The 27,402-nt window shown below is 42.7% G+C and overlaps 1 protein-coding gene across 1 annotated transcript in view; it reads left to right on the top strand.

Annotated features, from left to right (window-relative positions):
- LOC117366167 (GRAM domain-containing protein 2B-like) overlaps positions 1–26,021 on the top strand; it is a 65,915-nt gene extending 39,894 nt beyond the window's left edge. The window contains exons 5-13 of the mRNA XM_033957341.1: positions 873–976; positions 3,726–3,824; positions 6,231–6,329; positions 9,062–9,133; positions 9,275–9,335; positions 11,770–11,847; positions 12,915–13,014; positions 14,944–15,051; positions 23,713–26,021. Of these exons, the coding sequence (XP_033813232.1) occupies positions 873–976; positions 3,726–3,824; positions 6,231–6,329; positions 9,062–9,133; positions 9,275–9,335; positions 11,770–11,847; positions 12,915–13,014; positions 14,944–15,043 (713 nt within the window). The 3' untranslated portion in view covers positions 15,044–15,051; positions 23,713–26,021. The remainder of the gene's footprint in view (positions 1–872; positions 977–3,725; positions 3,825–6,230; positions 6,330–9,061; positions 9,134–9,274; positions 9,336–11,769; positions 11,848–12,914; positions 13,015–14,943; positions 15,052–23,712) is intronic.
- Positions 26,022–27,402: the final 1,381 nt, after the last annotated feature.

A 27,402-nucleotide genomic window follows, 5' to 3' on the forward strand; every position in this document is an offset into this window, starting at 1 on the left:
GTTTTTGACATCAATCCAGCAGGTTAATCATACCTCTTGGGTAGATCCTTTTTTCAAGAACCTTTGTTAATTTCATTCACAGTCGATGCCATCAAGGGAAAATTTGGTAAGAGAACGAGCAAACCCAAGTCACTGTCATGGCTCTTACATTGTCCAGAGGGCAAAAAACAAGGTCTAATGCAGGGGTGTCCAGCCTGCAGCCCGAGGGCCGCATGCGGCCCCGTGAAGTATTTTGTGTGGCCCCGGTTGAGGGCGATGCAGTGTTTTCCTCTGCTGCCCCTGGGTGTTTACCGTCTTGCCGGCTCTCTCCTCTGTCTTGCTGCAGTGTTTGCGCGTTTGTGCAGCCCCATAAACATTTATTTCAGCCAATGCGGCCCAAGGAAGCCAAAAGATTGGATACCCCTGGTCTAATGTATGGATAAGAACATTACATCGGAAATAAACCCCCCCCCTTTTTTTTTTTTTTTACAAATCTGTAGTGTGGTTTTTAGCACCGGCCATGGCTTCAACACTCAGAGAATTCCTGTGAGCATCAGAGCTGTTACCAGAGCGGCCAGTGCTAAAAACTTCACTAGCTTTGTAAAAAGGGGGGAGGGGGTTGTGTCATAAATGAATTTTTATAATTGATCTTATGGTTTAATACATAGTAATTTTGTAACTCGGTTTATTGGACCATATATTTTATGTTATATGGATCATTTTGGGTTTTTCTTTTACATTCTAATCAACTTTGAACTCTTGTGTAATAAAGGCAGACTAGAAATGATTAAATTAAAATTAATTTTTTTACCTTCAGGCCACATAACAGTCTTATCTCAGTTACTGCTAATGTGGTCACTGACCTTGCCCCTGCCTTCTTTCTTTTATTCCAGCTTTCTCTTGTGCATGGCAAAAGGAAGTTCTTTACCAGGGTCGTCTCTACATCTCCCCAAATTTCATCTGCTTTTTTTGTAGCATGCTGCGCAAGGAGATTAAGGTGAGCATTTCACGGTTCACAGTCATTCGCGTGTGGGACAAAGCTGTGCTGACATTTGAGCCCAGACAATTGGGCGCAAGACTCCAGCGTGCCGCCGGAAAACTTAATTTTAAAGAGCTCCGGGGTGTATGAGGAGGAACCCCCTAATAGTGCTCGAGCTCTTTAAAATTAACTTTTACAGCAGCGCGCTGGAGTCTTGCGTGCAATTGTCTGGGTCGAAATGTCGGCATGGCTTTGTCCGGCGCGCTTTTGTCCCGTTACCGCATTTCACAATTATAGGCCCCCATTGATGAAGCCGTGTAATGGCTCTGACTCTCATGAGTGTCAGAACTTTTACTGCCGTGGCCGGTGATTAAAAAAAACCTAACTACAGCTTCATAAAAAGGGGGGGGGGATAATGATTAATCCAGTGATTTGGTTGAATTATAGCTCTGCTTTGGACAGTAGTGCCCTCCAGGACCAACTCAAAGGACTGTGGCACCCTGAGCCAACTTTTGCTTTGGCATCCCTCTGTCCCTCCCTAAGCCATGATCCATATCTGCCCCCTCTCTGACTTCTCTCTGAAATCCCTCTTGGTGTTAAAGGGTGCCAAATCCCAAATCCTGGTCCAGCATCTCTCACTCTCCTTCTCTCCACCTGCTGGTAACAGAGAAGAAATGCCAGGCTGGAAATCTGGTGCCCTTTGTCACCAGCACCCTGAATCAGTACCTGACTTTTAGTTCCTAGGATGAGCCAGCCCTGGTGCCCATGCTTGGGGGAAAATTGTTGATTTCCAATTGATCATTGTTCTTAATTATCAGCTACTATTAATGATCACACAAATAAGCTATGCAACTGATAAAGCTCCAATCAAATGAATAATAGTGTTTTATTGGAATGATCCAGACTAAATTGCATTAGTCTGATATAAAACTTGCCATATAGCGGTTTCTAGCACAGGGAGCCGCGCTGAATTGTCTGCGCTGCTCCCGATGCTCATTGAGCTCCTGTGAGCATCGGGAGCAACATGGGCCATTCAGTGCGGCTCCCCGCGCTAGAAACTGCTATTGCAGTTTCGTAAAAGAGGGGGTTAGTGCCTATTACAAAAGGCCTGTTCGTTTGTGTGTCCTGTCCTCAATTTCCACTTATACCCCATTCTGATTGGAACTCTGAGGGGCTCCCACTACCTTGGGCAGTACGGTATTATAGGATGGAATTGAAATTTCTCCATCACTACCTCAAGGCATAGCGATATCTCAAATGTGCCATTGGAATAAAGCTTATAAATGTCCTGGAGCAAAGAAACAACCTAATGGTTAGAGAAGCAGGCTATAAGGCAGGGTTCAAATCTATCATTGATGCTTGTTGGTGCCACCATTGTCTCAGGTGCAAATTTAGAAACTTATTTACTAACCTGCATTAGCACATAAAGGGGCTCATTTTCAAAGCACTTAGATACACAAAGTACCATAGGTTTCTATAGTACTTTGTGTGTAGAAGTGCTTTGAAAATGAGCCCTTTAATGTACTTTAATGCATGTTTGTTTTTTTGGGGTTTTTTTTTTTAAATAAATCTCTATAGATTTTCAAGTAGTAACAGTGCAATACATATGAATCTAAACTTTAATGCATGTTGATACAAGTGATAGGCTTGGTTGTTAAATAGGCCCCATGAAAATTAATATGGCTTGCATTAATGTGCATGAATACAGTAATGGAGATTAATTAATAAGGGGTTTATAAAGATGTGGTAAAAACTGGCCTTAGTGTGCCTTTACATGGATGGGTCTTGGATACAAACCCCCCCCCCCCTCCAGTGGATCAGCTGCCTGTGTGTTTTCTTGGACTTACAAGGTGCATGGGTCTTTCCCATATGCTAAGGCCATTTGTACTGCAGTTGTATAAAATGGTCTATTTTCTTTATATATATTGCTTATTGCGCTTATTGCAATTAGTGCATGGTGATTTTTTTAAAAAAATTACCGAGTGAGCACTGCCACCTATTTTGTAGGTTGTATGGGCCCACACATTATCTCTGTGCTAACCAGTTAGGGCAGGGGTGGGCAATTCCGGTCCACGAGGGCTGGAATTCAGTCGGGTTTTCAGAATTTCCCCAATGAATATGCATAAGGATCTGTTTGCATGCACTGCTTTCAATGCATATTCATTGAGGAAATCCTGAAAACCCGACGATTCCAGCCCTCGAGGACCAGAGTTGCCCTGAGTTAGGGGGTCTTTTACAAAGCTGCGGTAGCAATGCTGCCAAGGTAAATGCATCGAAGCACATAGGAACTGAATGGGCTTCGGTGCATATACCGCGACAGTATCACTACTGCAGCTCTGTAAAAGGGGCCCTTAGTGTGTGGTAAGCCAGATGCACTAACTGGTTAGTGCAGTAAAATTCACTCTCTGCCCATGACATGCCCCCTCAAAATAAAAAAGAAATATTTTTTACCGTGTGATTATTGTGCACACATTTCCGAGTTACAGCAGGATACCCAATTAATCCCACGGTATTCCATTTTTGGCTACATTAGGCATGCATTAGCACCTAATGCAGCTTAGTAAAAGGGCCTTAGATTGTAAGCCTTCTGGGGCTTGAAGTTTTTGTAACTTAGCTTGAGCTTATTTCTAAAAGGTGAGTGATTAAATCCATATCTATAAACCAAAATAGCGTTACCTAAATTTGCCTTTACTCTATTGTGTCTGTTGAGAAGTCAGTGTAGGAGAGCTTAAGCTTAAATCTTAATCAGATTTTCTCTTTTGAGCAGACATTGATTCCTGTCACTTCAGTAGCCGTTCTTAAGAAAGCCAACACTGCACTTCTAGTACCGAATGCTCTGAGCATCAAGACCACTGAGGGAGACAAGGTGAGAACTCAAATGGAAGCACTAGGCCTCATGCACTCACTGGAGAGATGGGTCTTTAAACTAAAGTCTAGCCCAACCTAACCTAGATAAGATTCAGCAGAAAGCTCCATAAGCATGTACTTCTTCCTGTCTCAGAGAAAAATGAACTACAGTTCCACGGGGTTAAACCAAGGCTGAATCTTGCCATTCCTTAGTAATTCATTAGTAATTCTTAGGGTTCATAACTTGCTATCTATACTGTATGTTAAACTCCATGCACTTACAAACTATGGTTAGAGACAGGGTTCACATTTTGCACTCAGCCATCTAAAACTATGCATATATATTTCACCATAGTAAAAAAAAATGGCATTCCCGGGGAAGTAATTTGATCAGAGGAAAAAGGGACAAGAGCACATTTTGGGGCCCATATTCAGACCACGGGAGGCAGCCTGACTAAGACCCGCGGTTGGTGATGAGTCCGGATATTCAATGCCAGGCCATTCCTAGTGACCAGTATTATATATCTGGAGGTGTTACTGGCTGCTATTAACTTAGGCCCCCCCCCCCTTTTTATCAAACCACTTTAGGGTTGTTTTTATCGCCAGCCACAGCTTTTACCGCAGTGGCCAGTGATAAAAAAAAACAAACCTAATGCGCCTTGATAAAAGGGGGCCTTAATCAACTAAGTCAATATTTAGCACTGGCCAATTAAGTTAATAGCGGCCAAAAGTAAGCCTGCTATTTAAGCGGCCTAATTTGGTCTCTCAACTTAGCCAGCCAGCACTTAAATATTCGTGACTAGCTGACTTAAGTCATGCCATATAGCTGGCTAGTGGCTAGCCGAAAACCATGAATATTCATCAACGATAACTGCCTATCTCCTGTTGAACATTAACAGCTAGCTGGCCAAATTTGTGAATATTGGAGGTTTTACATTTAATCTTAATACTTTATTGTATTAGATGGTACAAGCAATCAGGCAGACAATTCTAGCTCCCCTTTTTTTTTTTAACTAAACCACATTAGCGGTTATAAGTGCAGGGAATCGCGGTGAATGCTCTGCACTGCTCCCAATACTCAGAGTTCCTATGAGCGTTGGGAGCAGCGCTGCTCTCTGTGCTAATAACCACTATCATAGCTTAGTAAAAGGGAGGGGCAACTGTAATCCAATATTCCAACATAATGTGCATGTGTACCTTGTTTTTGAAAATTGGCTGGATTTGAGCTGGCTGAAATATACATGCCTAGAGTGCTAGACATGCAGCTGACTGATGTATCTTTACAAATAGCAGGGAATAGCTTCATGTTTGGCTGATTGCCCATATAAATAGGAAAGGGAAAAGGATTGGGACTTGTATACTGCCTTTTTGCAGTTACACAACCACACTCAAAGCGGTTGCAATTTTAGATGAAGTAATATGTAGAAATAAAAACAAAGGAAAAAAATGCCTTTTGTATTGGACTAACTTAATCCCCCCCCTCCCCCCTTTTAAAAACAGTGGCGCAGTTTATAGAACCGGCCGTGGTGGTAACAGCTCCGATGCTTATAGAATGAGCGTTGGAGCTGTTACTGCCGCGGCCGGTGCTATAAACCACACTACGGTTTTATAAGAGGAGGGGTTAATATGGTTTGATTCGCTTTCAAAGGTAACCCCTTCTTTCCTCGAAAGTGAATCATAAACTATATTAAGTTAGTCCAATAAAAAAAGGTTTTGTTTTTTTTCCTTTGTCTTTGTTTTATTTCTACATATTACTTTGAATGGCCACCATTCAATTTTAGAAGAGAAAGTGTATTTGTACAAGTATGTCTCTTTCTAAAATCATATATATATATATATATATATATATATATACATCCACTTACACAGTCTCTTCTAAAATTGATTCCTATATAGCCAGTCTTCACAAAATGAACGTTTCATAATTTCCCTTTACTCTAAAAGTGTCTCTTTCTCAAATACTCTAGTGCAAAAATAGCTGCTGATGCATCAGCTTCTTTTTTTTTATTATTGATTTTTAATCAAAAACAGTGTCGTACAAAAGATATTCCACATATTACACTTATCTATACAGGTAACATAAAATATCAATAATTTCATTTTCCTGCATATAATATCATAATATATCCTAATATAAAATATAAATAAAGAATAAAGTTACCCAAATATCACTATCAATATTTATTCCCCTCCCTCCAACCCCCCACCCCCCTGAATGTGTAAAGATAAATAAACCAAAGAAAAGAAGAGATTGAATTTAGTTTGATCCAGTTATTTTTGGAGTTTGATTCTCATTGTCTATTTTCACCTCGCTCGTGGTAACAGGAATGTGTATGCATACCACAGGCTCTGTGCATTGAAATAGTTCAGCATTGCTCATCTCAAGAATACTGACTTGACCTTTGACCCTTCTCTCTTATTACAGTACCTGTTTGGATCACTGCGGAACAGGGAAGCAGCCTTTCAGGTGGTGAGTTCGCTGTGCAGCCATCTCCAGGGAAGCCAGATTTCAGATGTCTCTCAGGTATATTGAAAATGCTTTCCAGAGAATATAAGAATTACCATATTGAGTCAGATCAAAAGTCCATCTAGGCCAGTATCTTATTAACTGCGACCAATACAGGTCATAAATACTGGCAGAATCCCCCAAAGTAGTAATATTTCATGCTACTTACCTCCAGGGATAAGCCATGGCTTTCTCCAGATCTACTTGGATAACTATTTATGGACTTTACTCCTTAAGGATTTTCTTTTAATTAATAGATATACTTAGGGTTATTGTGGTACACGATTTGTATATTAGACTACATTTTTTTCGGGAGGGGGGTGGGGGAGGGAGAGTTTTGCTAACATTATGGACTTTACCACCAGGAACTTGTTAAAAAAATTTTTAAACACACCCACACTAACTGATTTTATACATCCTCTGGCAATGAGTTCCAGAGCTTGACTATGCACTGAGTGAAAAATATTTGTTAGAGAAGTATTATGTAGCTTCATGGAGTGTCCCCTCATTTTTGTAGTTTTTGAAAGAGTAAACAACTAATTTGCATCCACCCTTCCATGCTACTCAGAATTTGTAAAGTTCTATCAGATTTCCCCTCAGCTGTTCCCCAAGCTGAAGAACCATAACATCTTTAGCCTTTCTTCATATGAGTCATTCCATCCATCGTTGCCCTTCTCTGTACCTTTTCTAATTCAACTGTATCTAACTTATGTGGTTTGCAGTTGACAGTGGTTATGAAAGCAAGAGATTGTTAGTGATGGTAGAACTCAGGCAAAGGAAAGAATTTTATTTTAAAAAAAAAAAAAAACCCACAGAATTTTGATGAAAAAGTTCTGCAACTTGACAGAAGCAATAAGGAAGGGAAGGAAAACATGAGGGGAGATAAATATTTCATATTGATGAAATTAGAGGGAAACCGAATTTTGGTTTTGGTTTCAGATTCAGCCCTGAAAATGGTCCAAAATCCAGGTTTGAGTTTTGGCTGAAAATGCCAGTGTATTTTCAGCTGAAACCAAAATTCTCCCCCTATCCAAGATCATTCTCCAACCACCCATAGACCCTCCCTGGGCCTGAGTGAAGAAACCTTGGTGGTTTAATGTCCTCTTTGGAGGCAGGAACAAACCCCACTCATTCCTGGTCCGGTGCTGCTGCTCAGTAGAAATGGTTGCTAAGATTTCCTGTGACAGCCTCGCAAGACTGCTATGTTAGGTCCTGACAGCCATTTTGAGATTGCAACCAGCATGGGCAGGAGTGAGTCTGTGGGAGCCTTGCAAGGCTGCCACGGAAAATCATGGCAGCTGTTTCTACAGGAGCGAGTGGGGATGCTCCTGTGCCCACTATCCACCAATGCCAAGGTAGGCCCAGAAGGGGGCCACCACTGGAGGTGGAGGGCTCAGTAGGAGATGGCCAACATGGTGGGAACTGCCATGGGGGAGAAGGGGTTGCTTGAGAGAGGCTTTTTTGGTCAGTTGAGGAGGGGAGTACAGATTTCTATCTAAACCGAGCTGCCAATTTCAGTTGCAGATTCAGTTTCAGGCCGGCTGTAGGTGAAATCATATCTACTGGATCACAGCTGAACATTGACACTGAAGGCCACTTGAGCCCTGGGTTTCTCCACTGGAAGAAGGGTCAACTTAATCTTTCTCTGCCCCTGTGATGGCCACCTTTAAATAAAAAAAAGCAAATGAGTAGGGGTCTGACACAATGTCTTCCAGTCAATATAAAGTTTAATCAAATTAAGACTCATATAGTGGAGGAGGTGCTGCAAGATAAGAGTAGGTCCAACACTTGAGTTAAAGATTTTCCTCCATATGAGATGGCAACAGTCCCTGCTGAAGGTATGGGATGTTATCAGCTGGGGACTCCTTTCTTTTGGTGTCCTGTCAATGAAAAGAAGCACACACAGGCTTCAGGGAACTTGATGGCACCCTTGTGTTTGTGCATGAGATGTAGGATTATCATATGTCCGGATTTACCCAAACATGTCCTTTTTAGGGGACTGTCGGGGTGTCCGGATGGATTTAGAAAACCTGGCAATATGTCAGGGTTTTGGAAGGCCTCGGCCATGCCAGAGCATGGGGCTGCATCTGGAGGGCCTCCGAGCATGTGCAGATGTGATGTGATGACATCACATGCATGTGTGCATGCCTGTGACATCATCGCATTACATCTGCGCATGCTCAGAGGCCCTCCAGATCCAGCCCCAAGCTCAGGGAAGGAGAGGAGATGAGGTTTTGTGAGGGTGGTGCTGGGGGCAGAACGGGCATGGCTGAGGTAGAACAGGGCGAGGCTGAGGGTGGGGTGGGGTGGGGCAGGGCCACGTGTCCTCTATTTTTACTAAAACAAATATGGTAACCCTTATGATATGGGGTGCGAGGTCTAATTACCTTAGAGGACTACGAGCACCTCCTGTCTCCCCCTTCCCTTTTTTGAGAAAGTGGTTAGAACAGTAGTCTAAGAAACAGGAATCAGATTTAATTTCCACTTCCATTGTCAACTCCTAGGGACCTTAGATAATCATTTTACCTTCCATAATCTGTCACACACGTGAAGGATAGTTCTATAAAGGGAGACAAAATGTAGGCGCCAGTTCCTCTAGTCTAGGAATATAAAATATGCCATACTGGGTCATACTATTGATCTACCAAACCCAGAATCCTAGCCCAGACTTGTGTGATAAAGCCAGTAGTCAACTTTACGTGCTGCCCAGAGTCCCCTCTGAGTTTAGGATGTGCTTTCTTTTGATGCAGGATGGAAGCACAAACAGCAGTCCCTTAGTCTCTCCAGCTGACACCAGCTCTGAGCAGTGCAAGAAGACTTTGGTAAGAAGGCAGGATGGAATAGGGAGGAAAGGGTTGCAAGATTCCAGTCCTAGCCAAACAGTTTTTTCCACCGTGTTTGTAAGAAGTGCTTTTCCAAAGCAAATGTGATAGGCTGATCATAAATGTATTTTAATATTTTAGAATTCCAGCCTATCGGATCTAGAGCAGAAGTCTGAAGTGTATCGCTTCCCAGATGTATCAGGTAAGGCAGAATAATTTGTAGTTTAGCTAGAAATTGTGGAAAAGATCTTTGAGCTGACATGGAGGCCAATGCATTTTACAAACCAAGAGACAGGTGCTAAACTGCTAGTGATAGAAACAAAAGATAGCACCAGAAAACCCAAAACAAAACCCTGAAAGATAAAATGTCAAGATTCATTAGTAGAAAACATGCCTTTGCTACAGGTCTCGGTGATGGGAGATTTTTCCTCCCTTGTAGAGGAGTTATAAGATGGTTTTTCATTGTTTTCCATTTCTCCACTGCAAAAGTTAAAGGAATGGTCTAATGCCTGGCAACTAAAATTCAATGCAAAGAAGTGCAGAGTGATGCATTTGGGGATTAGAAATCTGAGGGAGCCATATGTGAAGGGGATGAGGAGAAGGAACTTGGGGTGATAGTGTCCGAAGATCTAAAGGCAAAGAAACAGTGTGACAAGGCGGAGACTGTTGCCAGGATTCTGAGCTGTATAGAGAGAGGCGTAACCAGTAGAAGAAAGAAGGTGTTAATGCCCCTGTACAGGTCATTGGTGAGGCCCCACTTGGAATATTGTGTTCAATTTTGGAGACCATATCTGGAAAAGGATATAAGACGACTTTAAGCAATCCATAGAAAGGCAATGAAAATGGTAGGGAGGGGTTGTGGCAAAAGACATATGAGGAGATACTGGATGCCCTGTATATGTATACTCTAGAGCAGTGGTTTCCAACCCTATCCTGGAGGACTCCTAGGCCAATCGGGTTTTCAGGCTAGCCCTAATGAATATGCATGAGAGAGATTTGCATAGAATGGAAGTGACAGGCATGCTAATCTGCTCCATGCATATTCATTAGGTCTAGCCTGAAACCCCGATTGGCCTGGGGGTCCTCCAGGACAGGGTTGGGGACCACTGCTCTAGAGGACAGGAGGGACAGGGGAGACATGAATCGGATGTTCAAATACTTGAAATGTATTAACATAGAACAAAATCTTTTCCAGAGAAAGGAAAATGGTAAAACCAGAGGGCATAATTTGAGGTTGAAGGGTGGTAGACTTACGAATAATGTTAGGAAATTCTTCTTTACAGAAAGAGTAGTTGATGCTTTGAATGACCTCCTGAGGGAGGTAGTAGAGAGGAAAACAGTGACAAGAGTTCAAAAAAGCATGGGATGAACACAGAGAATCTCTAATACAAAATAATGGGTATTTATTGAAGAACTAAGGCCAATACTGGGTGGACTTGCATGGTCTGTGCCCCGTATATGTCCATTCAGTTGAGGATGGGCTGGGGAGGGCTTCAATTCCTGGGATGGTTTAGATAGGCTAGAGTGAGTTTCGACAGAGACTTCAGTAGTTGGAACATAAGCACAGTGCTGGGCTGACCTCTAGCTCTCTGGCCCAGAAATATCTACGAAAAAAAGACAATTTAATTTAAATCCATGAATTTATAATGTGTGTACGGTTGGGCAGACTAGATGGACCATCCAGGTCTTTATCTGCTGTCATTTATTATGTTACTATGTTTTGATATTTACATTGTGAAGACTCATGTACTTTGAATTCATAAACAACCACTGACCCTAATACAGCCTTTTTAGGTGAAATGTGGCCACATCTGGTGGGTTTTCTACTAATAAATCTTGGAATTTTACTTTGGACATTGTTTGGTGTTTTCTTTTGTTTCTATTTCAAAAGCAAATGCATTTTTACATACATCCAGAAACATGAAGGCCATGTTCATTTCACATCATTCCAATCAAATATATGCCAGTAAATTGATTTCAAAATGGCAACCAATGCTCCAAAAATCGCATGCAAATGAGGGTCACAGAGGTTTACAGAAATCCCTTCCGATCAGTCGTTGGAGAAAGTGACTGACACATGCGCAGAGCTGGCATGGGAAGCCCAAAACAGCGTTCTGCTGCTCAGCTGTTTGGGGCAGGAAGAGTAGCTTTTTTTTTTTTTTTCCTTAAATGGGCACAAACGTTGTACGTGTGTTACACACGTCTGTGCCCTTTGTGAAAAAAATCCTACTCTTTCTGCCCTGAACAGCTGAGTGGCAGGAGGCTGCTTCGGGCTTCCCCTGCCATTCAGCTTTTGGCACTTTTTAACACTACCGGCACCTCCAGACCAGTCTGTGATTTTGGAGCGTTAAAAACTGGAATTTCATTTTGTCCATCACCAAGGCATTACTTGGAGTGCTTGTTTTGATATTAATGACCGCATGATACAACATTTGCATAGCAGAGTCAAAGGCTTCCGCAGGGTGCCATTAAGTGCATCGGTGGGTAAAATATTTAGACGCTAAACCGGTTATAACTGGTTTAGCGTCGATCGTTACAGGCAAGGTGAGTTTTGAGCACATGGGCCTTAGACATTTTACACATCCATTTGACAACGCCAAAACACAATACTTTCTTTTATATTTGCTTCTGACTAGATGGTGCAAGTCAAGTGATAAACAGAATTAAGGGTGGAAACCAGGTGGCTGGCTCTTCACTAGAAGTGCAGACTAAGGGTGAGTGCCTCTGAATTCAGCCTGTGTTCTGCTTTTTTTCTGCTCCTTTGGGCTTCCAGGTAAATTGAAACTGGCACCAAATGCCTTCGTTGGCAAATACCCTATGGCAGGGCTGCCCAAGTCCGGTCCTTGAGATCTACTGTCAGGCCAGGTTTTTAGGATATCCACAATGAACATGCATGAGAGAGATTTGCATACCAAGAAGGCAGTACAGGCAAATCTCTCTCATGCATGTTCATGGACTGGCAAGAATGTCAAACCCCTGCCCATCGAAGAAATTTGCTGCTGAGCTGCTTCCCTCCTCCTCGCCCTGCAGCAGTAACCCAGAAGTCAGTGGATTTCCTCCAGGTGCCAAAGCAGGGACTCCTCGCATATGCTCAGTTTGCGCAAGAACTGAGCATGCTCAGGCAGTCCAAGAGTTGGCAGCTGGTGGCACCCCACTGACTTCCAGGTTACTGCAAAGCAGCGCAAGGAGGAGTGAAGCGGCTCGGCAGTGAATTTATTTGGCTGGTGTGGCTTCGGCATCCCTGCCAGCAAAGGTATTATTCTTAATGCACTGAGGGAGGTAGAAAGAGGAAATATTGCCCCCTCAGTCCACCTCTGAACCCCTAAAATCAGAGTTCTGGTTACACCCTTGCTGCCTATGTCCCAGCCACATGTGCGCGCCCTTGTATTTATGCGCCATATACATTAGGCATGCCGTTTTAGAAAATAGGTACCCTGCTGGCACTTATGTATGTATTTATGTATGATAATTTTTATCGCATAACAAAAGTTAGTTTATAAGTTGACACCAATGTTTTATTTGTATTTTTTGTGATATTGTACATCGCCTAGTAATTTAAAATAGGCGATTCATTAAGAACAAATAAACTTGAACTTGAACTTATGTGGGTAAGTGTACACTTAAACACGTGAAAACTTGTATTCTAGACATTTATATACACAGGGGGGTACCCAAATATGGTTACCCTGAATTATAGACTTGCCTGGTTCCCCATATAATTGAACTTTGCATGTTGCCCCTTTACTCATGTTGGCTCCTGTTTCTCCCTTTTTCTGCACAGGAGAATCCTGGAAGAACAAAGCAAGCCCCAAAACAGCCATACAAGCCAGGTGGCGAGAGATTAGCACCATCAATGTCATCCTTATAATCTACCTCTTGCTGTGAGTTGGACAGGGAGTGGGTAGGCCGATCTGGCCGTTCTTTACATGCTCCCGTGGCTATCAATGACTCTGTAACTCTGTGCAGCGCTGCGTACGTCTTGTAGCGCTTGAAGAGCCGCCTGTTTACGGCCTTCAATAACTGACCTCACGGAAACCCAATATGATGGTATAATTAATATATATTTTATTAACGATCAATAAGACCAGCCAGTGTGAGCTGTAGAAAAGCAGTATGTCAGAAATGTATGACTGACCACTGGAAAGAATAATGGACATGATTTTGATCTGTGTCGCCTTCTTATATTCTTTTCAAAGTGCTCCAGCCGTTCACACACTGTTCACATATACTTCCTTGATAGTTCCAAACAATGGTGTAGTGAGGGTGAAGGTGCCCAGGCCGGTGGCACCTCTCCCCTGCCCTCTTCTTCACCTCCTGCTCCTTCCTGACCCTCCCCCCTGCTGTGCACACACCTCCTTTCCTTCCCCCGTACCTCTTTACATTTCCCGATATGAGTGGAATCACTAACTTGCTGCTGGCGTTGGCTCTCCCTCCGATGTCGCTTCATAGGTGCGGGACCCGGACGCGACGTCAGAGGTTGGAGTTGCTGCTTGTTTGGAGTAGGGAATGAAGGCGCGCAAGGCAGGGGGAGGAGTGGGAAGAAGCAGAGTGTGGAGAGGAAGAGGAGTGCCGGTGCCCCCACCAAAATGGCACCTGGGGTGACCGCCCCCGCCCTACTTACTATGCCATTGGTTTCAAAGGATCACTGCATCCTTCCAAAGCAAGCAGCTTACACTTCTAATTACAGTGTTCCCCCACAAATTCATAATTTGCGAATCGCGGACTCATTCATGGTCTGCTCTGACCGCCTCTTCCTGTAGTAAAGTCGGGCTACACCAATGTGTAGCCCGACTTTACTACAGGAAGAGGCGGTCGGAGCAGACTGCGAGTGATTTTCTTCACCCGCCGGTGCTCCAGCTGCCTTCTCCTGCCTCCCATGCCTTTTGACAGGCGAAAAACCGCATTCACGATTTTTTGAAATTTGCAGGGGTTCCTGGAACGGAACCCCTGTGAATTTTGGGGGAGTACTGTATCTCTACAGTTTGACTGGTTCCTTTTTTCAAGTATTCTCTCTGTACATCTGGATTTCTCCCACCAGAAAATCCCTGATCCAAGAGCCAAAATTAAAATGTCTTTTCTTATTTCTTTGTGGTTATTCCAAATCTGGTCTTTAGTCTCTGCATGAAAGATTTATATTTGTGTGTTGGGATAAACTGACCTTGTGTCTGGCAGTTGTTACGACACTTGTCTGAGGGAGAAATATAGGTGTACAGTGGGCGTAGTAAGGGGGGGAGGGGTGGGCCGCCCCGGGCGTCATATTGGTAGGGACACCGGCACCCCTCCGCCTCCCTCCCTCTTCCTAATCCTCTCCTCACCCCCTTCCCTTCCCCGTATCTCTAACTGTTCACCTCCACGAGCAACAGCTTCAACGTGCTCCTCGTGACCGCGTCGTCTCTCTCACTGATGTCACTTCAGGTGTCGCACATAGAAAGTGGCGTTGGAAGGAGAGCTGACAGGGACGCGAGAAGCACGTTGAAGTTTTTGTGACTCATGGCAGTGAACAACTAGAGGTATGAGAGAAGAGAAGGGGGGGTGGGGGGCGCATGTGCACAGCAAGAGAGAGTGGGGAAGGAGCGGGGCGCCTCTCACCCTCGCTACGCCACTGTAGATGCCAACTTCACTTTCTGGTGTAATATTTACTACTTACATGTAGTCATTGGCTGGAAGAGTGAACTCTGCTCCCGGTTTGCTACCTGTTGGTTGATCACTTGCTTGGAGCACTGATACACATTGGCTGGCCTTTGAGTGTAGAGAATGGGTGTAACGCAAGACATAAGAGCTGTTGACTAACCTCACTGTATGGTTTTCAGGGTGATTATTCTGCTTTTGTCCTCTGGGTACATTGGCCTGAGGATCGTGGACCTGGAACAACAGCTGACCTCAATGGGTGCATGGCCAGATCGGAGCTGATAGTGTAGGTGAGTCCCTGTTGTTCATTTTTCGTACCCACCACAGGCTAGGTTTCGCAGCATCCAGCATGACCTGTGAGGGTGGCTTGAAAAGTGTGGTAAAAAAGCAAATTAAACAACTAGTCTCCATCGAAGGCTAAATATTTAGTCCAATGAGCTTCCAGTTGTTTCATACCATAAGAAAAATAACTTATGGAAAAAACTGGAAACTCACTGGTCTAAGTGTACAGTAGAGAATGACATGGTGACAGAATTCATCACCGTTCCCGTCCCTCAGATAACTACTGGAAACCATCTCCATTTTATTCTTTAAGGCGAGAGGGAAGAATCAGAGTATGAATGGTCCTTGCCACTGACCCTCAAGCCTTGCATTGAAGAATGCTGGTGTAGAAGGGCTGAAGTTGAGATAGACAGTAAAAAAATGACACTGGATGGTTTCCCGCAGTTATCCGCGGGGACGGGAATGGTGATGAATTCTGTCACCGTGTCATTCTCTAGTGTACAGTCCTTGATTTGGAGACTACATTGTTTAACTTGCTTTTATACCAAACTTTTCAAACCACCCTCAGATGAGATTTCCAGATCAGTCCTTTATTGGTCTGAACAGCTCTTTGCATATTTCTTATAGTGTGTTGTTGGTTTTTTTTTGGGGGGTTCCCCCCTCCCCCCCAAAAAAGATAAGTGTCACACTTGTGAGAATTATTTCCTTCTATACCATACTTTGAACTGTATAAATACAGACAATTGAAAGCAAATTGTCATGATTTGCTCCATTGTGAAATGGGAATAAATTTTAAAAAAACCACTCAGACTATTAATGAGAAAATATTAGGGGCCAACTCTTTGGTAAGTGCTTTATGGTGTCATGTGAAGGACGTAGGCCTGGTTCCCACTAGCCAGCGATGTATTGTTTATTTGGAGAAGGCATAGAAACATAGAAACATAGAAATAGACGGCAGATAAGGGCCCACGGCCCATCTAGTCTGCCCACCTTAATGTCCCTCCCCTACCTTTGCCCTGTGAATAGATCCCATGTGCCGATCCCATTTGGCCTTAAAATCAGGCACGCTGCTGGCCTCAATCACCTGTAGTGGAAGACTATTCCAGCGATCAACCACTCTTTCAGTGAAAAATAATTTCCTGGTGTCACCTCGTAGTTTCCCGCCCCTGATTTTCAACGGATGCCCTCTTGTTGTCGTGGGATCCTTGAAAAAGAAGATATCTTCCTCCGCCTCGATGCGGCCCATAAGATACTTGAACTTCTCGATCATGTCCCCCCTCTCTCTGCGCTCCTCGAGCGAGTATAGCTGTAATTTGTCAAGCCGTTTTTCGTATGGTAGATCCTTGAGTCCCGAGACCATCCGGGTGGCCATTCTTTGCACCGACTCAAGTCTCAGCACATCCTTGCGATAATGCGGCCTCCAGAATTGCACACAGTATTCCAGGTGGGGCCTCACCATGGATCTATACAATGGCATAATGACTTCCGCCTTACGACTGACGAAACCCCTTCGTATGCAGCCCATGATTTGTCTTGCCTTGGACGAAGCCTGCTCCACTTGATTGGCAGACTTCATGTCCTCACTGACGATTACCCCCAAGTCTCGTTCTGCTACCGTTTTTGCTAGGATCTCGCCATTAAGGGTATAAGACTTGCATGGATTCTGGCTGCCCAGGTGCATAACTTTGCATTTTTTGGCATTGAAGTTGAGTTGCCATGTCCTAGACCATCGCTCCAGTAGGAGTAGGTCGTGCATCATGTTGTCGGGCACTGAATCTTCGTCTGTTGTGCATTTGCCCATTACATTACTAAGTTTGGCGTCATCGGCGAATAATGTTATTTTACCATACCAAATGTAATAGCAGTGTGCAGAGACACGTGAAGAGTAATTTAGTAACAGATTGCCCAGGGGAGGAAGCCAAGCAGAGACTTGATTTTAAACCTGTTTCATAAAGAAACATAGAGGGGCATTTTCGATAGGACATCTAAGTCTGACCCTGGACGTTTTGAGAAAAATGTCCAAACAATTGGATGGAGTCAATGTCCATTTTTGAACCCGCAAGCATCTCTTTTTTTCTTTTTGTAATGGTCCAGCTAGACATTATGTCTAATTTTTTTTGCCATTATAAAAAAGAAAAAGTCCAAATTAAAAATGTCCAAAACAAGTCATTTGCATGTAGGAGGGGCCAGACAGGTATGTCAGCAGAGCAGTGGGGCACCCTAGGGGGCACTGCTGTGAACTTCACATTAAGGGTACCAAGTACACATCTCACCATAACCCTCATATTATATGGTGAGCTCTCCAAAACTCCTTCAGAACCTAATGACACGCTTTGACACACAGCTCCTGATTGGATAAGGCCCGACTTCGTGCAGGAAGAGGCGGTCTGAGCGTACTGCGAGTGATTTCCTGCATTCGCGGCGCTCCGGCTGCTCTCCTGCTGCCCTCTTCAGGCTCCCTAATGAAAACCTGTATTTGCAGTTTTTCAAGATTCGCGGGGGTTCCGTTCCAGGAACCCCTGCAAATCTTGGGGGAGCACTGTATACCCTAAACATGCTCATACCAGAGTTAAGTTAATTGTCATCACACACTCTTATGTGGGGGATAATTTTATAAGAGGCCTTTCATGCGCACATACGCAATTCATCAAGTCACTAGGACTCGAGCACGAGTCGATGCCACCTAACAACAACAATCGATAATCTTTTACTCCTCGCAGCTCGCAGTCTGCTTACGAGAATTAGAAGACACCCAGTAAAATAGCATGACCTTGGATGAGATTATGCAGCCAGTACGACATATACAAAACCTGCCCAACCAGTGGCGTAGCGAGGGTGAGGTGTCCCTCCCTATCCTTGTCTCCTAGGCGCCCCCCCTTCCCTTCCCTTGTACCTCCAGTTGAAGTTGTTACTCGCGGTGGTCAACAGCATGTTCCTTGCGACCCCATCAGCTCTCTCTCCGATGTCACTTCCTATGCACGGCAGAAGTGATGTTGGCGGGAGAATCAACGGGGTCGCGAAGAGCACGTTGTTGACCGCTGCAAATAACTTCAACTAGAGGTATGGGGGAGGGGTGGAATGGGGAGGAAGGGGGGTGCCAGTGCCCCCACCAATATGTCACCCAGGACAGACCACCCCCTTGCTCCCCCTCCTTACTATGCCACTGTGCCCAATATTGTTAATGGAAGAATACATTTTCTAGTGGCCATTCTAAGTAATATATAATGTGAATGAAGGACTCTGGTAAGAATTCACCAGAGTTGGGGAGCCATTAGAAATTGCCTCAGTGATTTGATAGGTTTTTTACAATGCTCACCTTGGCTTACATCATCGTACCTTCCGTGTTAAAACTGAAATGTGCCGTAGTATAAAATTTTATATAAATTCTCAAACTTTATCTTCTGGTGTTATTTAAAAGTGCACCATATTCTGTCCACTATTAACCACATTGAATCCCACATGGCGATGCCCGTTTTTGTAAATAATGAAAATAAAAGGGCTGACACTTATATTTAAAGCTACGGGTCGGTACTCTGCAGTGGCTCTGTTTTGATGTTCTCTTCTTTTTTTTCAAACTGGTTCTTAATAAAAGCCTGCAGCAACCTTGCGGCCTCTAAGGGAGGGAGTCTCGGCAGCCTCTCAAATTAGTAGCCATACTTAGGATCTGGGTTTTTGGAGGCAGCTGGTTGGGCCTTGGGTCTGGACTGAGTTCAGAAGAGTTGAATACACGAGGCAGCTGTGAATGAAGGTGGCCTATGGTTCTGTAGTTCCAATAGAGGCTAGTTCTGATTAAGCTGGAGGGCCAAGGAGCAGGAAGCAAAACTACCTGGGCACAAATCCAAGATTCTATATATAGTGCCCAGATGCACGTGCAACTTAACTGAGTAACGAGCCCCTAACTAGAGTGCTAACAACAAATTATTGAAGTTAGTTGGCACTCATTAAACATCTGACGATGCACTATTCTACCGCTGCGGCCTGCGATAAAAACCCCTAACACAGCTTCATAAAAGGAGGTGGGGGAGCAGGAGCTAAGCACTATTCTAAAAAGCTTAACTGTACTAGCATGTAACTCAAAAGGGAGCATGGCCATAGGGCATTCCAAAAGGTTGTGCCCATCGTTACAGAACAGGGATCTCAAAGTCCCTCCTTGAGGGCCGCAATCCAGTCGGGTTTTCAGGATTTCCCCAATGAATATGCATGAGATCTGTGTGCAGGCACTGCTTTCAGTGCATATTCATTGGGGAAATCCTGAGAACCCGACTGGATTGCGGCCCTCGAGCAGGGACTTTGAGATCCCTGTTATAGAATATGGCCTCAGCATGCTTAATTTGGGCGCCAGCATTTGCACCGGGTCTCAGCAGGTGCAACTGCTGGTACCTAAATTTAGAAGCATGCGATGTTGCTACTATTTAGGTTTTTACCAGGTACTTGTGACCTGGACTGGCCACTGTGGAGACAGGATACTGGGCTAGAAGGATCATTGGTCCGACCCAGTATGGCTATTCTTACGTTCACCCTTTAGAGAATCACACGTGGCACCAATTTTTTTTCCAGCACCGAGTTTTGAACATTAGTTATAGAATTTTTCCCCTCCTAAAGTGTACATTTGGAGAATTGATTTCTAAAACAGGAATTATTGCCAAAATCACAGCCTCACGAGTTGGGGGCTCTGTATGATAATTCTCTATTAACAGAGCCTTAGCACCAATCCTATTACTGTAACATTATTTATTTGACAATTACTAAGAACGACATGACCAGATTGCTACTGAGTCAGAATACAGCGGTCAGACTGATTTATGGCCTGACCAAGTATGACCACGTTACGCCATTTTACCGCGAATTGCATTGGCTACCGACGGAGGCTCGTGTTCTGTTTAAGTTGGGTTGGTTCTGTATGGAACTGCTCCATTCTACCTGGTTGATAGATTTACTATTGCATCGCACAGACATAGTCAAAAATCTCATGCCTTGTTTAATTTTCCCTCTGTACTGGGTTGTAAAAGCAAAAAATTTCTTGAACATACTTTGGCATTTCAGGTAGCTTCCCATGATAAAGAATTTCGATCGTTATTACTTATTGCTTATTCCTATAAACATTTTAGGACTTTGTTGAAAATGTATCTTTTTTTCAAAATACTTGGTTAAATGATTTATTCTGTTTCCAATAATATTGTTCTTTGTTTATAATCTTTTGTAAACCGCGTTGAACTTACGGCTACGCGGTTAATAAAGCACGATTCTTTTCTATTCTCTCTTCTTTAGTAATCTAATCTAGTCTAGTCTTCTGTTTATATACTGGGTCATCTCTCATCGGAGCTCGACTCAGTTTACAAATATTTTACAATTAGTCAGGAGACTAGAGTGTACATAAATGACGTAGAAGTGTGTTTAAATTAGAAACTAACAGAACTTGCATTGTTATGGGTTAGTGGATTCTGCAGGTAAAGACTGGTGAAAAAAGAAAAATAAAAAAATATATATTTTACTACGCATTAAGAGAGATTGTTTTTGAAATGGGAATTCTGGTTTTTCCACATATTTGGAAAGGCTGTCAGACTCCTCTTGTACAGTCAGAAAGGCTTTGTGAGCACACACATCTTCACGTGCACAGATAACATACCAATGCCCTCCACATGGGTGTGTCATTATAGAAAACATCAGATAGCTCTTGCTTTGGCACATGCACCCCCCCCTTCCCCCAAGTGCAATAGCAGGAACTACTTTGCCAGATCCAAAATAATTTAGAGAGAACAAACTGCTCTGAGCCTAGAATTTTTGGAAATCCTGGTCCCAACCACTCTGCTCTTCTTGAACATGTCATGATACAAGGGCAACTGCTGGACAAGGAAAAGCACCAAGAATGATGGTTTTTTTTATGACACCTCCCTTTCTATTTTGGGCTTGCACACTCAGGCTGACTCAAAAAGAAAATATGGCACTCAGTTCCTGGTGACAGCCCTACAAACTTAAGAAATCATACCTAATCTTGCATTTATATGTAACCTTTCCAGTCCCTCATGACAACCACAAGTGGCTTATAATATATTGAAAGGACATCCATGCACTGATAACATCTAAGTTGAAGATCCATTTTACACACTGAAAAGTCCAAATTATGTTTTTGTGGCAGCCAGGAATATCCATGTTATGAAATGGCCACATAGATGTCTATGTAAAGCAAAGGGGTAGCCTAATAGTTAGAATAGTGGGCTAAGAACCAGGGACCCAATTTTGAATCCTACTTCTGCTGTTTGGGGGTGGGGGGGGGGGGGGGAGTGGTTATCTGAGCTCTCCAAGGACAGAAAAATACTTACTATACCTGAATATACACTACTGCAATAGCCTTCAGGCTTGCATATTTCCTAAGTCCAGCTTACTTTCTTTTCTTTTTCGACTCATTTTTTCGATTAAAATTACATCATGCTACATTTGCAATAAGGGTTTTTCTGGCTGATGATCGAAGCATGAGGGGGAGCTGATAAATATATCCAGCTCTCTCTCATAGTCCCGCTGCAAAACGAGCACCTCGTGGCTTCTGAGGCCTTTTCCCTTATTCGTTGTTTGTCTCCTGAACTGCCTGAAGATAAATTTTAGGCAAGACACTCAGCATATAGCTGGAGGTTGTGTAGATGATATTGCATATTTCTTATACATTCAGGTACAGCGGATTTTTCTGTCCCTGGAGGGTACACACACACATACAAAGAGCTGAAGTGGGATTTGAACATGAGTCCCTTAGTTCCCAATCCACTGCACAAACCATTGGTCTCAGAGCTGCATGGATTGTTGTTCTCTCATGGTTTCCGCATCTGGTATTGTGCTTGTTGCAGATTTCCAGGTCTCACTGCGCCTTCTCAGATAGAAACTGATGTTTCAGCCATCATGCTGTGGTTTCATCAGCATGATGGCTGAAACGGCGGTTTCTACCTGAAAAGGCACAGCAAGAACCGGAAACCTGCATAGAGTGCTATTAAGAATGCCTATAGTTCCTGAAGCTATCAGACTCGTACCAGTTTCACATTTGGGGAACAGCAACCACTGGGAGATTAGTGAGGTGATTTGCCTTAGTCCCTCCAGTAAGAGCATCTTTTTGTAACCTGGACATACTGAGTACTGGGTCTAAGTACGGGTCTCCATCTTTTCCCTTTCTGAGCTCAGAGTTAGGCATCCATAGTTAGGTCCTTCCCTAGTCCTACACAAAACATGCCCAGACTACACCATCAGTTTTAGATGTCCATATCCTGACTTTATAAAATCAGGATTTGAAGGGCATAGAAAGAGTAGAGAGGGACAGATTCTTCAAACTTTCAAAAGAATAAGAGGGCATTCGGAAAAGTTGGAAGGGGACAGATTCAAAACAAATGCTAGGAAGTTTTTCTTTACCCAACGTGTGGTGGACACCTGGAATGCGCTTCCAGAAGGCGTAATAGGACAGAGTACGGTACTGGAGTTCAAGAAAGGATTGGACAATTTCCTGCTGGAAAAAAGGATAGAGGGGTATAGGTAGAGGATTACTGCACAGGTCCTGGACCTGTTGGGCCGCCGCGTGAGCGGCCTGCTGGGCACGATGGACCTCGGGTCTGACCCAGTGGAGGCATTGCTTATGTTCTTATGAACATCAGTGCACTATGAACCTCTAATAGACATCCAAAACAAGAATAGAGTTTCTGAAATAACCACCACAATGTTATACAATATATCATCATTGTTTGAGATAATTGTTTAAAGATTGTGTTGCATGATATATGCAATTCATATTTAAATGCTCTATTGGGGGTTGTTTTTTTTTAACAATTTTCTGTTTGTAACCCACTGCAAGCACTGAGGATTGAGCAGAATAGAAATGTTTTAAATGAATAAAATATTAAAATGCATTTCATTAAACAATTCAGTGCATAGATTTGATCATAACCCGTCCCCTTTTACGATGCCGTTAGGGTTTTTTTATTGCCTGCCGCTGCGGTAAAAGCTCTAATGCTCATAGGAATTCTATGAACATCTGAGCTTTTATCACTGTGGCCTGCGATACAAAACCCTCTAACACAGCTTCATAAAAGGAGGGGAGGGGGGGTTAGCAGGAGCTAAGCCTAGTGTTTTGAAAAAAGCTCTTTGGTACTCCCTTCTAGCAGGCACCAAGGAAATTGCCATAGTCCCCAAGAGCTGGTAGAGTTGTCAGGATATATATACACAATGACTCAGCAAGAGATATGCTTCCTGGCACTGCCTCTATTATATGAAAATATCTCATGCATATTCATTGCAAATATCATGACAACTGATCTAGTGCTAGCTGTTGGCCACCTCTGGAACAGACGTAGCTTGCTCTGCTTTTCTCAGACATGGTTTACACCCCACATTCAAGCAGAGATTGGACCATAGTTGGGGGCATTGCCTCATTCGTGATTTCTTAAGCAAATATTGTCTGTTTGGTAGTTCATATTTTCCTATACGTTAATTAAGCTCTAAAATTAGGCATTCAGACACTAGCTAAAAACTCCAGATCAGTGTTATTTTAGCCCCTAAAAACACCACCTTTGCCAGGATGTTGTCATCAAAATCACACGTTCCAATGTGGAATCATCAGCAAGAGGTGTTAAACATTTAATTAGTATGCCTTCTGCTTGAGCCCTAATCTTATAGATTGTAATGTGATATGTTTGCAGGTACATGGAGTTGCAACGAAATCATGCAAAAGTCTCTTGTCCGTGAGGCCACGCTCTGCTGGACAGAGGTGACCTGGAAAACTGTGAAGAAGTATCCCAGTGGGAGCCTGCAATGTGGACCACCCCACTTACAAGCACAGATTCATTCCAAGACTATTTATATGTTTCATCTGATTTAGATGTAGCACTGTAACTGATGTGAAAGATTAATGGACTTTGCCTTTTAATACTTGGAGGGTAGGCATGGGAGCATGAGGACGTCAGGTTAAAGGAGCATCAAAGCCATTTAATTAGGGAGTAATATCCCGATTACAAATGCTGGTTTACGGCTAGGTCATGCCAGGCTGCAGACCTGAAACCCTTGTAATCTACTGATGGGAGGCTACAATTTTTGTCTCTCTAAACAAAATCACTACTACACATTTCAGAGGGAAAAGCACGTGCTGTGGCGTTTTCTTTAATTGCCTCTCACAGCAGCACAGAGACATGAGCCTGTGAGCATTTTGAACCCAGCATGACCCAGAACTTTATCCAGATGAAAATAAAATGGACCCAGCTGTAGATTGGTTTTGTCATGGGCTCCTGGGCTTCTATTTTTTTAAGAAGCAGTCACCTTTAGCTGGTGTTCATGCCTGGATTTTCAGTTAGACTGTTCAGTAAAAAATCTGTTAGAACAGCAGGAAATCCACCAACCCTGCAATCAAAAGGTAAAGCTGTCTTGTCCATTTTCTGATCACAGAATATGAATGGCAACTTTGAGTGTTAACATAAGTTGTAACTGCACATCTACAATCAAGATGAATGTATATTTTTTAAATATATATATATGTATAATATAAGATTTTTTATCCTAAAAGCTATTTATCACAGCACTTTAATGTACTGTTATTTAATTTAAATTATGTGTTTAATTCTTTTTCAGTTCAATTAAAGAGAGAAATTGAATTATGAAGTATGCTATATACAAAAAATAAAGGACCTCAAACACCCAGGCCCAACAATTATCGGTATTGTTACTAGGGTATCAAATCATCGGTCTCAAAATTGATCAAGCTGATTACTAAAAAAAAAAGCCTTCAATTTGCGTATATTGCAATTACATACAATTTATTAAATCCATTGCAATTCTATAAATATGAAAAAAGAACACTTAACTGGGTTTACTCCAAAGGAGGCTCAACTGTGCCACTCAAAAGCTTCTTCAGGGAAAGTTACTCAATATATACCATGGAATCGCTAAACTGCTGAGCAAGCACGCTCAACGGAGGTATGTCAGTGAACCACTAAGAAAACAATGTTGGCACTGAGGAGTGCTTGCTAAGCAGTAATGGAATGATGTAGCATTGAAGATTGTTTGACATCTAGCTATTTATATATTATATTTTTGAAGAAGTCCTTTCAACAGAAAAAGAAGTTTAGCAATTCAATGATATTTTAACACATTCCCGGAAGAAGATTTTGAATGCAATGGTTGAGCCTCCTTTGGATTAAACCCAGTTTTATGGAATTAATGAAATTGCAGTGGATTTAATTAAGATATTTTATTGGAATTGCAATATACACATATTGAAAGTTTTTGGGGGTGGTGGTTGTTAGGGGTATGTTTTTTTTTGTAATCAGCATGGTAAAGATACCAATAATTGTCAGGTCTGGGTGGCTGAGGTCCTTTATTTTTTTTGTATATTACATACTTCATAATTCAAATTCTCTTTTTTTTTTGTTATCAGAATTTTTGAGTTGAAGTTCATCTCCACGTGTTGGTTGTTTTTTTTTTGTTTGTTTTTTTAATTTTCTTAATTCTATTCCGTGCCATCCCAGGACTTTTCAAAGGTTTTTCAAGCTCATGTGGTACATCTTTGAGGTGGTGTGGAAACTTCAACCTTGCTCTGTAACTTGTATAATTTTTCTACACAGTCTCTTGGTTTGGGAATGGGGAGATGGCATGTGTAAATAAGAGATGATGGCTTCTGGTGATTTTCCCGGAATATTGTATCTGTGTTATTATGCCCTCCCCAACAGGAGAAATCGGGGGCCAAAATCATTTGCTAGAAGGATGATCAGTACTTTTGCAGTGTCAGTGTAGAAAAAATTCAACCTGATTTTCCTCAGCTACGTTGACTGTACAGTATCATTTCTGAATGATTAAAGTGAGGCACCACGCCTGTTAAATTTTGTCTCCATGTTAGGGCTTTATTTTTCTCATATCAGTAGCTTCAGCTGCCTTCTTCTCTCTCTCTCTTACAAGGGCAATAGAGCACTACATTTCTCAAAGTTGGCAGAGGATGCTATAGATCAGCACATAGGTGATAGGCTTAAATACCCTGGTCACTTGTACCAGTCTGTCTAGGTCAGGGGTAGACAATTCCGGTCCTTGAGAGCCGGAACTAGGTCCAGTTTTCAGGATATCCACAATAAATATGCATGAGATAAGATTTGCATCTCAAGGAGGCAGTGCATGCAAATCCATCTCATACATATTCATTGTAGATATCCTGAAAACTGACCTGGCTCCAGCTCTAAACGACTAGAATTGCCTACCCCTGGTCTAGGTCTATTGCAGGGATCTCAAAGTCCCTCCTTGAGGGCCACAATCCAGTCGGGTTTTCAGGATTTCCCTAATGAATATGCATTGAAAGCAGTGCATGCACATAGATCTCATGCATATTCATTGGGGAAAGCCTGAAAACCCAACTGGATTGCGGCTCTCAAGGAGGGACTTTGAGACCCCTGGTCTATAGTATCTTCATGACCTTTTTTTCTCCCAGACTCTAGCCCAAGAGTGTCAAAGTCCCTCCTCAAGGGCCGCAATCCAGTTGGTTTTTTAGGATTTCCCCAATGAATATGCACAAGATCTATTTGCATGCACTGATTTCAATGCATATTCATTGGGGAAATCCTAAAAACCCAACTGGATTGCAGCCCTTGAGAAGGGACTTTGACACCATGCTTTAGACGCAATGCATATTGAACTTGTAGATTTCTTGTGTATAGATGTCACATCCAACATGAACTTTTGCCCTCAAATTATGGGTTAAGGTAATCCAGTATTCATTAAAAGAATCTAGGGTTAACACTACCTCTTCTGGAAATAGCATGAAATAACCACTGTGGGAGGAAGCTACAGCCATCTTTCATGTGGCACACTCTCAGTTATAAACATGGTTCTGAAAGACTATACTCTTATACTGAGAGGAATAGATCACAGGATGGAACCAGTGAAAGCTCAAAGCCATTTTCTCTCTTCAACCTCTCCTGACTGATGCCAGCATTGGCTAAGGCTCTGAATAAATCTTGAACTGTTAGGAAAGAAGAGAAATCTAGAAAATAAAACATCTTTCAGAGGGTCCTTATCATTTTTTTTATACTTGATGCTAAACATTGATTGTAAAGATGACTGCAATGGGATGATTTTTTAATAAATTAATAGAACTTTATATCTGATTAAAGAGTTTTGTTTTCTTTCAGAAGTCAGCTATGTATGTCAATGGCAAATGCTCTTCCTTTGAACAGTATAGCCACCACCAAAGCTTCCAAGCAGGTTTCAGCAGTACCCCTAGTGGCCACAGCAAAAACGATCCAGGTGTGTGATTCAAAATGGAGTCAACCCTGCAGGGACTAAAATAAAGTAAAACACAAAACCCTGGTTTTCCAGAAAACTCTTACAAAGGTTTTAATGGTCAGAATGGGCCT

Source organism: Geotrypetes seraphini, chromosome 8, assembly GCF_902459505.1.
Source record: "Geotrypetes seraphini chromosome 8, aGeoSer1.1, whole genome shotgun sequence".
NCBI lineage: Eukaryota > Metazoa > Chordata > Amphibia > Gymnophiona > Dermophiidae > Geotrypetes > Geotrypetes seraphini.